Here is a 13,890-nt window from a genome sequence, read left to right as displayed (position 1 = left end):
TGCCAGCCGCGAATCCAGGAGGACTCCCAAGTTGCGCGCCCTCTCCGAGGGGGCCAAAGTTTCGCCCCCTATAGTCAGCGATGGTGTCAGCTGACTATGCCGAGGCGCTGGCAACCACAGCCACTCGGTCTTGGAAGGGTTGAGCCTGAGTCTGTTCCTCCCCATCCAGACCCGTACGGCCTCCAGGCAACGGGCCATCTTGCTCAATTGCCTGACAAGGCAAAGCACAAGAAATAAACTGGAGATGGAATCTACTGCATACCTACATTTATGCTATCATGTGGCCATTTAACATAAAACTATTCTTTAAAAATATTTGCTTGATATGTTAGCAAATTAGATTATAAGCAAGATGCACAGCATTTTTCATTATTAATAAAGGATCCTGGATGTATGGGGTCATAAAAATCAAGAGGTGCCCCTAAATTGTATGGTCCAGGTTTTATTCCTTGTTTATGCATGAGATACCCTAAGAGGGGCAGGACTTTGATTGCACAGTCCCATCCAATGTCTTTAACACCCCCTCCCAATGCAGAGGCCTCTCATTATTAGCAATATTAGCAATATTTTAAAAGAATAATAATAAATTATGAAATACTGGGAATTGCAGGTGGAATATTGGGATGTACAGAACAAAGTTGAATGCTTATGGAAAATGAAATCAATTGTTATATTAATCATGCCTGGAGCCCTCGGAGAATACTTAAAGGAATTCTTCTATATTTGGGGATATTGAATTTATCACACCTGGACACCCTTCTTTTACCAAAATTCCACCCTGCTTGAAATTGCCTATGTTCTTAGATCGTACTGTAATAATTCTTAGGTCCTTGGTTAGAGCCTTAATTATTAAATTTCTACCAGTCTTAGGCTGTAAATCTAACTGTAGATTACTGATACTTAATAATTTCCATCTTGATATTATTTAGATAGGAAAATATATTGTTTTTAAAATAGTAAGTATACCTTTCCTGTTAAAAAAACATTTTTCTCTCTCTCAGGACAGTGACAACCTGTGGTGGGATGCCTTTGCAACAGAGTTTTTTGAAAATGATGCAACCTTAACACTTTCCTTTTGTTTGGAAGATGGACCAAAGCGATACAGTAAGAGAACAAATATATATTTAATATTCCACTAGCTTGTGGCAGAGCTGAACTTATCAGTGATGAAATGAGGAGATATTTAAAGTCCTTCTTCAATGGTGGGTTACAGTATATTGATTATGAAAGTCTTCTTCTGACCAAATTTAGAGGTTAAAGTAAAAATGAAATGATCGCTTCTAAGCATCCAGTCTGTATTCGAATAAGGAGAATAAACTTCATGTATATGACATTTATTTGAAAAGCTGAATTGGAGGTTGATACATTATGGGCAGGCAGATAATGTGGAAAAAAAGGCTTCAGGTCTGTCTCTGTCACAAATAAAAGAAACAAGAAAAGCATCTAAGCAGGATTATTTCCCAGAATATTTCCATAAGCCCAATTCTTTTTTAAAGAGTTTCAGTTGCAGAATGTTTATATTGTACAGTGTAATCTTGTCATGGTTCTTTTGATGCATTCTCATCCAGTCTTCAAATAATGGCAAATTATGACTTGCTTGATGCAAAGGAAAAAAAATATCCCTGGTGCAGTTAACTATATGTGGGTTTTATGCTTCTGAACAGTTGTTCAGTTATGGTCTTATAGAATCAGTTCAAAGACTCCTTGTCATATAAAAAATGGGAACATTCTTGTATACTTATAAAGCCTTAAAGCAGGATTCCCTTTCAGCATGTTTGTCTATTTGACATATCTGAAGCTACTCTAGAACCACTTTCTCGTCTGGGTTTCTGAAATGAAGGGAGATCTTTAATCATTAAATCATTATTTATTGATATGACATGATTTGTTCTTGCCTTATGGTAGGCCAGCCATCTCTACTTTTGAACATTTTTCTATTATGTGGCAAAAGAAGGAGCATAATCATGCATCACTTAAATAACCTGTGAAGTTTATTCACACAAAACAGTGTGATAGCCACCAATTTGGAGATATTTAAAAGAAATTTGAATCAATTCCTAGAGGAAGGTGTATTGAGGGCTATCAGTTGTAGATTCCAGGTTGGGGGTAGCATATTTCAAAATATCAGTTGTGGGAAAACAGTGGTGGGGAAATGATGTTTTTATCTCCTGCTTATGAGCACCTAAGACATGTCTGATTGTGAAAAATAAAGAAGGATCATTGTCTCCTGTCTTCTTATATTTGCTAATACTTAGAACATTTCTCTTATTACCTACTCACTGATGACTGACCAAAAACCAAAAGCTGTTATTATTTATCTTAAAACATGTATCTTCTGTAGTTTCATAGCTCTATGAGAAAAGTGAAGCCAGCATGCATGAGCATAGGTAACTCTTGCAAGACTCTTTGTCTTTGAAAAAGACAGTAATCACACAACCTCCAAATGCATCCACTGACAGCATCCCTGTTTATCTGGATTGAGAAAGAGCAGCTGTACAGAACAACAAAACTGTTTAATCTCACTTGCAAGCACTTTGTCTTTCACTTCAAGCTCAGGTTTATAGATTTGTTCTCTCCTGAACTATCTCCAGTTAGTTGTTGTGCAATCAATAGAAATTAGTTGTGATAATAGGAAGGCTCTCCCCTTCAGCTGATAAAACAACTAACAGATTTGATATCTGACACCATCTAATTGGGTTGAATCAGTTGCAATTTTGCTACAGGCTGCAATTTGAAAATCTCTACAGAGTTTTCAGTTGAAAGGGAAGAAATAGTAATTCTGTCAACAATAATTTTTAAATGGTGTTCAAAGTAGAACCAGGGAGCCCATATCAAGTAAATAGCTCAAGATAACTGATAAAGTGGATTAAATGCATGGAAGTGAAATAGTGACTTTAATGACTACCAGAAATAGAAGCATCTTACAAAATGTTAACCTCAAAAAAATACAAATATATGAATCAGGAGGGGAAGAAAAGACAAAGTTTGCATACGTTCACTAATGGCTGTTAAAGTGGGAATTAAAAAATAGAGAAGATTTGAAGGTAATCTAATTGATGTTGGATAAGCAAATCCATTTTAAAACCTCTTTTTACAAATTCATTTGTAACACATGCCATTCTATTGTACTTGTCCTAAATTGCTCTTCCATGATTAAACTGGAATAAGACATTATTGATTTCATTATTATGAACTTCTTACTATAATCCAGAAATTGCCAACCTGGGCAACATTAGAAACTTCTGTTGGCTTCACATGAATGATCTTTTTTATTTCTATTTTAGGCTGTCTCCCATGGGCATCTATGGGGTAGTATCAAAAAGTCAAAATGCTCTGCAACCATACAAACAAAGCCCCACCCCTTTTTGGCAATGGGAAAAGTTTTCAAAATTATGTTTCTGTAAAGTGTTAGAATTACTTTCAATCTGCTGGAGAATAATCATGTTGCCCAACTATTATCGTCTGTTGATTAAGAAAAAATAAGATTCTTGTAGGCCAGTTGCTCCACATTTATTCAGAATTCTTTCGTTTATGGGATTTCCATCTGGGTGGATTTTAGGTTGTTCTTTTTGTTGTCCAATGTAAGGACTTGCTTAGGATTCTTCCTCCTTCCTTCCTTTTTCCCTCCCTTCCTTCCTGCAACAGAGATGCATGCCAGCAAGCTTTCCATTTACTAATAATTTCTTGTGCACTTTAATATCAACCTGCTAGTTTTTCATATCCTTCCATCAGGAACTTTTCTATATATGGCCGAGAGAAAATATCTGCTAATTGTTTCTTCATCTCAGTTGAGCTCAATAAATAACGCTGATCGACTGAAAGACATTGCCATGTCATGTTCCCATTTTGCAAAAATGCATCTTCTTCCATCTATTGTATTTGTGAAAGATACTATAGAACTAGCTTGGGGCACTGAATGGTTTTAGTCTATAATTTAGCAAAGCATGCATCACTGTGTGTGAATTGGGTGAGTATGTAAATTTGTTTAATAAATGAATAAAATAAATGTATCTTCTGGGGGCGGGGAGGACTTTCTGGAAGTGAGATACCTTTTTTGCAGGTAGGTTTGAGATAAGTCCCATGTTTTCCAAGAATTGCTAGCCAACTGTATAGTTTCTTTTTTGAACCCATCTCTATTATTGGGCAAAATTATTGTGAGTTTCTCCACTCATTTTCTGGCCCTCTGTGACAAAATGGTTATATCATTTCCTTTTGTTCTTCAAAAGAAAATTACATTTACCAAAAGTAATAAATTGTTCCTGTTTCCAAGCATAGGCTAAGTCCCAATAATTAAACATCACTCAATAATTACCGCATGGCAAAATAATTCCACCTTTGTGTTCCCAGTTATCCTGCCTGCTCTCATTTTTTTGCCACATCAGATAATTGCTCTGTCATCGCTGCATGTATAAAGCTGATGCCTTTAAATGTCATAAAGAAAAAAGAATTTTTCCAGATCTTTTTTTTGGGGGGGCAGTTGCATTTTGCATTTTGTATTCTCAAATGAAGAGTCCAGCCATCTTGTTTAGTTCTCTAAAACTGACTGCTAAATCCTCCCAGCCATCCAAATCTGATCAAGCTAATGCAGTCTTCCTCAACCTTAGCAATTTTTTAAAAGGGTAAATTTTAGTTCCAGAATTTGGAGTTAAAACTGCCTTGAGACAAAAGCCCAAGATCACTGGTTCCCAATCCTGCATTACTACAACCTGATGCTGATCTTTTCTTTAATTATTAGCAGTAGGCTTCTATGTCTTTCAGCTTTAAGACCCAAAGTGATAAAAAATATTCAAGAACCCAAATTGTCGGAACAGACTGAGGAGTTGAATGAATAAAGTGTCCATAAGAGCTTTGTGCTCACAATATTAACACCCTTCTCTTAATTACTGGGGAAAATGCCATCATTAGGCCCCAATCTTCACTCCCTAGAGGATCTGTGTAAAAAATAGAATTTTCAGATTCTGGAATCACCAGGGAAGAAGATATTTGCATTGCAGAGGGAGAGTTGTAAGTTGTTCAAGAGAAAGATTGCTTCCAGTTTCCCCACCTCCCTTAATTTTCCAGTAAGCAGGAACTGGCACCATGCCATTCTATTCGGTTAGGTTGGGTAGAGTAGGGCAGGCATATGTCTCTAAGATACCCAGATCCCAAGTGATAGAGGGCCTTACAGATACTAAACAGCATCTTGAATTGCACATGCAGCAAACTAGCAATGATCACAACTCCTGCAAAACAGGTGTGATTTGTCTGTAAGGGTTGTTCCTTTGACCAGACAGGCCATTGCATTTTGCATGGATTATAGCTTCAATCATCTTCAGAGTCAACCCTAGCCAGAGCTAATTGCAGCAGTCCAGCCACAAGGCAAGAGGAGCAGGAGTGACCATCACTAGGCCTTTCTATTTCCATTTATTATCTCAAAGGAATACCCATGTTGAATGAGTATTTAAATAAAATAGTTTTGTTTTAGCTTTCCTTTATGAAGAGAAAGGAAAGAAAGTCCCAAAGGTGCTTTTTCGAGAAGGAAAGGAAAGGGAAAGGAAAGCTCTCAGAGATGCTCTTACTTGAGACATTAAATTAAATTATTGGCATTTAATACAGATTTTTTTAAAAAAGGAAATTCAATATATAATGAAATAGTTTTCCAAGGATCACAAGAAAGTTGAGTTCTGGGGATCATTCTCTAAGTGCTGTCTCAGAGTAGCAATGTTTCATCATCATCATCGTAGTAGTAGTAGTAGTAGTAGTAGTAATAGTAATAATAATAGTAATAATAATAGTAATAATAATAGTAATAATAATAGAAATAATAGTAATAGTAATAATAATAAAGTTGGAAGGGACCTTGGAGGTCATCTAGTCCAACCGCCTGCTCAGCCAGGAAACCCTATACCATTTCAGAAAATGGCTGTCCAGTCTCTTCTTAAAAACTTCCAGTGTTGGAGAATTCACAGCTTCTGGAGGCAGGTTGTTCCACTGATTAATTGTTCTAACTGTCAGAAAATTTCTCCTTAGTTCTAGGTTGCTTCTCTCTTTGGTTAGTTTCCATCCATTGCTTCTTGTCTTGCCTTCACGTGCTTTGGAGAATAGTTTGACTCCTCTTCTTTGTGGCAGCCCCTGAGATATTGGAACACTGCTATCATGTCACCTCTAGTCCTTCTCTTTATTAAACTAGACATGCCCAATTCCAGCAACCGTTCTTTATATGTTTTAGTCTCCAGTCCCCTAATCATCTTTGTTGGTCTTCTCTGTACTCTTTCTAGAGTCTCAACATCTTTTTTACATCGTGGTGACCAAAACTGGATGCAGTATTCCAAGTGTGGCCTTACCAAGGCATTGTAAAGTGGTATTAACACTTCATGTGGTCTACTTTATTAAATGCCTTACTGAAGTCCAAGTAAATTATATCCACAGCATTTCTCTGGTCCACTAATTTTGTCACCTGGTCAAAAAATGCAGTAAGATTTGTCTGGCATGATCTGTTTTTGACAAACCCATGTTGGCTTTTGATAATGACTTTGTTTGCCTCTAGGTGTTCACTGATTCATTGCTTAATCATATAAACATCCATATTGATATCTGCTCCTATTAGTTTTTAAGCATTGGTATATAATTAAAAAAATAAGCATCTACAAATGCAAGTTTATTTGTGAAATAACTCTCTCTCCAAATGGAATCATTATTGCCAAAGACCATAAAATGTTTTGAGCAGATTTCTCAGTTAGCCCAAAGTATCCACAGATCAAATCTGTGCTGCACCTAGTTTTTTTTTTCAAACTTTTATTGAGTTTTTTATCCATAAAGGGAAAAAAGGGAGGAATATAGGTATGGTAAACAGGGGAGGGTGGGGAGGAAAAAATGGGGGATTTGGAACGGGGTAAGGGTAAATATAATCAATAATTTTACAAGCAAGTAGGTATCCAGCTTATCATAATATGTAAATACCTTATCATAATATATAAATAACATATAACATATTCAAATATTTTTCACTTAAACTTAGTTTTAACCATAAAGGCATAACCATAAATTATTAAAAAACAACTATTTCCACCTAATAGCTAAACAAACATATTAATAATATTGAAATCTCAGAGAAAAAGAATAGAAGAAAAGAACAAGAAAATTTCTAACAAACAATAATAAATCAAACTTCAATAAATCCTTTCACCTAACTATCTATTAATTAATACTCCGTCATTAAACTTCTAATGTGTCTCTAACCAATGATAAAATTTTTCCCAGGTTGTAAAGTAAACTGAGTCATCTTTTTCTTTCATTTCTAATGTTAATCTATCCATTTCCGCACAATCTAAAATTTTTGTAATTATATTCTCGTCCGATGGTAAATTCTCATTCTTCCAAAATTGGGCAAATGCTATCCTCGCTGCAGTTAAAATATGCAATATCAAATAGTCATTCTCTTTACCATAATTAGGTCTTAATATTCCCAGCAAAAACAATTCCGGTTTAAATTCTATCTGTATATTCATCATCTTTTCCAACCATCTGTGAATCTTGGACCAATATTTCTTAGCAACTGGGCATATCCACCAGGCATGATAGTAAGTACCTGGTAATTGTTTACATTTCCAACAAGTATCTGAAACATTTTTAAACATATTCGCTAATCGAACCGGTGTCATATGCCATGTATAAAACATCTTATATAGATTCTCTTTATATGTTGCCGCTTTAGTAAGCTTAATGTTTTTATCCCAAAGTTTTTGCCAATCTTCCAGATCTATTGTGTATCCAAAGTTCTTTGCCCATACTATCATCGTTTCTTTCACTTGTTCTTCTTCCATCTTCCAATTCAAAAGAAATTTATAAAGTTTTTTAATCAGGTTCTCATCTGTTTTTAACAATATTTTATCTAACGGGGTCTGTTGTTTGTAAAAGCCTGTTGATTTTATGTCTTTTTCATATCTTGTTTGAATTTGCAAGTAGGACCACCATGTCAGGTCCATACCTTGTTGCTGTAAGGTTTGCCTGTCCTTAAGTTTTCCCTCTTTATCTAAAATATCTTTATAACAGACCAGTTTGTCATAATTAATCAAATTTGGGTACGCAAAAGCTTCCATTGTTGAGAGCCACTCAGGTATTTTCATGTAAATCTGTGCTGCACCTAGTTTTTATATGCACTATTTCACACTGTCACAGCCACTATCTTCACTTTTTTGACCACACCTTGTGGACCCCTGTACAGTTAGCTAAACTCAGAAAGTCCTATCTCTCTCCATCACCAGGTTGCTGTTATGCTTGCCTATGTTGCCTCAAGCTCTCAAGGAAAGGTGGGATAGCTGATAGACAGACAGACAGACAGACTTATTCTTATTACATTAAATGATCATCATGTCTAAGCTGAATCACATCATGTCTACATTAGATTGCATAATGTAGTCGTGGTGGTGGTTCAAAATAGTAATTAGTTCACTTTGAGCTGTATGTGTGATTTCATATGCATGTCCAATCCATCATGTTTTCTGGCCACCATGCAGAAGTAGTTCACTCTAGCCTGTTTCTGGGGTGTTTATCTAACCTCTCAGTCTAGGCAACAATCCTGGGATTCTCTAGTGGTTTCAAAACCAAGGATTAACCAAATGGCCTTGCCAAACCTTTCAAAATCACCCAATATCAACCAGGTGCTGCCATCTAGCAGAATAACTAAAACAAGTTGCAAGTACAAATGGTCTTCGGCTTACAACCACAATTGGGACCAGAATTTCTATTGCTAAGCAAAGCAGTTATTAAATGAGTCACACCTGAATCACTAGGTTGTTAAGTGAATCTGGCTTCCCCCTCTTGACTTTGCTTGTGGAAAGCCTGCTGGGAAGACCACACATGATCCCAGGTTGCTGCAAATGTTGTAAATACATGCCAATTGTTAAGCACCCAAATTTTGATCACATGTCCATGGGGATGTTTGACAGTTGTAAGTGCAAGGACCGATTATAAGTCATTTTTTTCAGTGCTACTGTAACTTTGAATGGTCACTAAACAAATGGTTGTAAGCCGTGGACTATCTGCGAAATGTCTTTATCATTTTGAGAGAATAAATCCCTTGAAAGGAATTCAGAATTTCTGATTAAGCAAACTCACTATTAGATAGGCACTGTGTGTGTGTTTCCACAACCACACACATACAAATGTACACACATACATCAATACATAAAAAGTCTTTCATTGACGGAATCAACCAACATGTTATTAAAATATCTGCTAGAACATGGGTGTCAAACTCACCGCATCACGTGACGTGTCACGACATATCATGACTTTTTTCGCATTGCAGGAGCTAGGGTGGGCGCGGCCTCCATATGATGCAACTGGCCTGCGGGCCAGCAGTTTGACATCCCTGTGCTAGGAGGAGATTATATTTTTGCTGCTCTAGACATGCACATCTCCAAATTGTTGGTTAGCTAATACTGATGAGGAAGTAATTTAAAAAAAATACCTAGCACTATATGTCTATTGGCAAACAAGATGTGACAGCAAAAGATCAGATCATTTAATGCATTTCATTTCTCTTAATATAATCAGTGGAGTTATGAGAATGAATTGAATGCACCAAACTGTTCTGTTCTATGTTAAAACTCATTTTAAATTTTAGCCAAAGCCATAAAAATTATCATATTAATAGTTTCATGCTGTCATCATTATTTAGCCCAAGTTAAAGTGAGGGGAAAATTATTTGATCCCCTGCTGATTTTGTACCTTTGCCCATTGACAAAGAAATGATCAATCTATAATTTTAATGGTAGGTTTATTTTAACAGTGAGAGATAGAATAACAACAAAAAAATCCAGAAAAACGCATTCCAAAAAAGTTATAAATTGATTTGCATTTTAATGAGTGAAATAAGTATTTGATCCCCTATCAATCAGCAAGATTTTTGGTTCCCAGGTATCTTTTATACAGGTAACGAACTGAGATTAGGAGCACTCTCTTAAAGGGAGTGCTCCTAATTTCAGCTTATCACCTGTATAAAGGACACCTGTCCACAGAAGCACTCAATCAGATTCCAAACTCTCCACCATGGCCAAATCCAAAGAACTGTCCAAGGATGTCAGGGACAAGATTGTAGACCTATGCAAGGCTGGAATGGGCTACAAGACAATTGCCAAGCAGCTTGGTGAGAAAGTAACAAAAGTTGGTGTGATTATTCGAAATTGAAGAAACACAAAATAATTGTCAATGTCCCTCGGCCTAGGGCTCCATGCAAGCTCTCACCTCATGGAGTTTCAATGATCATGAGAATGGTGAGGAATCATCCCAGAACTACACAGGATGATCTTGTCAATGATCCCAAGGCAGCTGGGACCATAGTCACCAAGAAAAACAATTGGTAACACACTACATCGTGAAGGACTGAAATCCTGCAGTGCCTGCAAAGTTCTCCTGCTCAAGAAAGCACATGTACAGGCCCGTCTGAAGTTTGCCAATGAACATCTGAATGATTCAGAGGAGAACTGGGTGAAAGTGTTGTGGTCAGATGAGACCAAAATCGAGCTCTTTGGTATCAATTCAACTCGCCGTGTTTGGAGGAGGAAGAATGCTGCTTATGACCCCAAGAGCACCCTCCCCACCATCAAACACGGAGGTGAAACATTATGCTTTGGGGGTGTTTTTCTGCTAAGGGGACAGGACAACTTCACCGCATCAAAGGGACGATGGACGGGGCCATGTACCATCAAATATTGGGTGAGAACCTCCTTTCCTCAGCCAGGGCATTGAAAATGGGTCATGGATGGGTATTCCAGCATGGCAATGACCCAAAACACATGGCTAAGGCAACAAAGGAGTGGTTCAAGAAGAAGCACATTCAGGTCCTGGAGTGGCCTAGCCAGTCTCCAGTCATTAATCCCATAGAAAATCTATGGAGGGAACTAAAGGTTCGAGCTGCCAAATGTCAGCCTCAAAGCCTTAATGACTTGGAGAGGATCTGCAAAGCGGAGTGGGACAAAATCCCTCCTGAGATGTGTGCAAACCTGGTGGCCAACTCCAAGAAATGTCTGATCTCTGTGATTGCCAACAAGGGTTTTGCCACCAAATGTTATTATATCAATTAAAATCCACAAAGAGGGAAAGTATTTATATTCGAGCACATAGCCAGCAATTAACATGCAAAAAGTAAAAAGAAAAAAAACATTGTAAAGCATGATGTTAAAACAGAGGCGTCTTTGAAGACAAAGACTAGGCAGACATGATGTCAATTCTCTTCTTTGGCAAACTTACCAGGGAGAAGAAATTCACTGAATATTCACACCACCCCCAGCCAAGGAATCAAACCAGCTATCAAACCAGCTATTTGTCTAGCAGCTGAACAAAGATATGTGCTGCTAGTTCAGAGTATGATACTGGGAGGAGTTGGAATCCCTGCCCTGATTGTTTGGATGCTTGCTTCGCTCATTGATAAGCCATAGTTTACTATGTTTTAGTGACTGAATTATGATTAGCTGAATTTATAAAAAAAACTGGGCCCCACAAAAATCATATTTTGATTAAATATAGTGTGCATTTAATCTAGTTCTTGCAGCAAAAATGCTGGTGGTACAAGTGAGGATCCAAGACAATTGGGAGAATTTGTATTTATGGCACCTCCTGGAGTGAGTGGATTTTTGGTCTTCATTCTTTTTGGTGTCTTTTGATATCACAGAAAGCTACTTTTGCAGGAAAAAACAAAATTTACAAATATTGAAATATCCTTTCTTCTGTATGCAGTCAAGTGGAAAGGAGTCAGGTTGTAGCTGTTGTGTTTGGCTGTCACATTTTAAGAAGCCTGAGGACCAGATGTTCTTTGGGGCTTCCTGTATCCTCCATTGAAGTCAATAGATGACAACAAATACAAATGGGGAAAGCAAACTGATCTATGAAGTTGAATTTCAGTGGATTAGTTTTCCACTAGCTTGGATCTATTTAACTATTTCAAATTCTGGAATTGTACTTGGATAGGGCCCCTCCAGCTGTAGATGGAAGGGTGCAATGGTACCAGATGCCCCCCAACACCCTGCATCAAGGTTCTGCATCAATCTATTCCTCTCTCCCTCTTTTCTTATCATCTACTGTATGTATTACATAGATTCAATTCAACAAAGTGTTTCTGAATGGTATACAACAGAGATCCAGTTCAGGCTGATTTTGGTTTATTTTTTCAAGGTAACATGTAATGGGATTACTCTTTTAATATTTATCACTACAACAAGCTTACAAGATAGGATGGGAGGAGAGAGGATGACTGACCAGTGAGCTTCTACTGTTGAAGTGGACTTGAAGTGGTGTCTCAGTGGGGAAGCCAGGATGCAGGGGAATCAGATAACAGCTGGACAGATTGTCAGTTTCCTTATATTCAGTCTCATATACAACATTTATACCAGCCTGTATAATGAGTATTCAGATCATATTAAACTTTGATTCTGCGAAAGCTAATTTTAATTCTTTCAAACCCCATGCTGGCATAGACTCATGTTCCATCAATTTTTTGTTGTGCAAGAGATGCTGCTGGCAGAAGCCCACTGGAAATCAGCCTAACAAGTGTGAATTACAGAGCCAAGATTCTTGTCTTGAACTCCCAGTGTTGCTAAAGACAAAATCTAATTCACCTCTGTTATCATATCCATTTAGGCTGATGTCACTTCTGCTTTATCTACCTACTCATTTATTTGAAGTGACTGTATAAAAATAAGAAAAGGTTCAACTCATTTGCAGACAATAAACCTTTGGCAATTTTGTGTTTAATCTTGCTCTGATATAAACTTGTTCCTGTCGTTCTAGATGCATCCCTGGAGCACATCAGCAATAATTTAAGTGTGTGAGTTTTATAATTTTTGATTTTCAGAGGGGAGGGAAGTGTATTATTTGTTTCTTTCAAGAAACCAACTCACATTATCAGTTTTTTGTCTACTGCCAAATGATGCTCCATTCATTAAAATGATAAAATATTTCAGATAAAAGGTTTGAGTCAGCTTCAGAACTTCTCATGTTTAGGCTGAACATAAACTGAGTCTTGAAATGTCACAAAGCAATCAAAAGACAGATTTAAAAGAGCCAAATTATATGACACTGAAATTATTCCTCTGATAACAGAACAATAGAGTTGGAAGGGATTTTGAAGATCTTCTAGCCCAACCCCCTGCTCAAACAGGAGATCCTGTATAATTGGCTATCCAGTCCAGCCAGACAACTAATGTCCAGTTTCTTCTTTAAACTTCCAGTGATGCAACACCCACAATTTCTGAAGGCACACCATTCCATTGGTTAATTGTGCTCACTGTTAGAAAATTTCTCCTTAGTTCTAGATTTCTTCTCTCCTTGATTATTTTCCATCCATTGCTTCTTCTCCTGTCTTCTGATGCTTTGGAAAATAGATCGACTCCTTTTTCTTTTTGACAACCCCTCAAATATTGGAACACTACTATCATGTCACCCCTAGTTCTTTTTTTCACTAGACTAGACAACCCCAATTCCTGTAACTGTTCTTCATATATTTTAGCCTCCAAGCCCCTAATCATCTTTGTTGTTCTTTTCAGTATTCTTTCCAGAGTCTCTACATCTTTTCTATAATATGGTGACCAAAACTGGATGCAATATTCTATGTGAGGTCTTACTAAAATCCTCCTAAGGCTTTATAAAGCATTACTAATACTTCACGTGTTCTTTTTTTTTTTTAATTGAAAATTTTATAAAATTTTACAATGTAAATCCCCCCTCCCCCCAAACCCAACCCTCCATCCCTCCCCCCCTCACTTCCCAGAGCCAATCACAGGATTAACAATAAAATAATCATAATCTAACTAACATTAATCAACTATTAATCTAACAAATCTATAACTTCCTTTAACTCTCTTTTAAAACAAATATACAATTATTAAATACCATAATATTAACATAATTTTA

At 37.0% G+C, this 13,890-nt stretch overlaps 1 protein-coding gene across 2 annotated transcripts in view; it reads left to right on the top strand.

The window, feature by feature from the left end:
• The window catches only part of LDB2 (LIM domain binding 2), a 337,481-nt gene that overhangs the window by 157,759 nt on the left and 165,832 nt on the right, over positions 1 to 13,890 (top strand). For both annotated transcript variants that reach the window (XM_015817658.1, XM_015817657.1), the window contains exon 2: positions 1,002 to 1,104. In XM_015817658.1, coding sequence (XP_015673144.1) covers positions 1,002 to 1,104 — 103 coding nt within the window. The remainder of the gene's footprint in view (positions 1 to 1,001; positions 1,105 to 13,890) is intronic.

This window comes from Protobothrops mucrosquamatus, unplaced genomic scaffold (genome assembly GCF_001527695.2).
Source record: "Protobothrops mucrosquamatus isolate PMUCROS unplaced genomic scaffold, P.Mucros_1.0 scaffold618, whole genome shotgun sequence".
NCBI classification, from domain to species: Eukaryota; Metazoa; Chordata; class Lepidosauria; order Squamata; family Viperidae; genus Protobothrops; species Protobothrops mucrosquamatus.
This window is presented reverse-complemented; position numbering and strand designations above follow the sequence as displayed.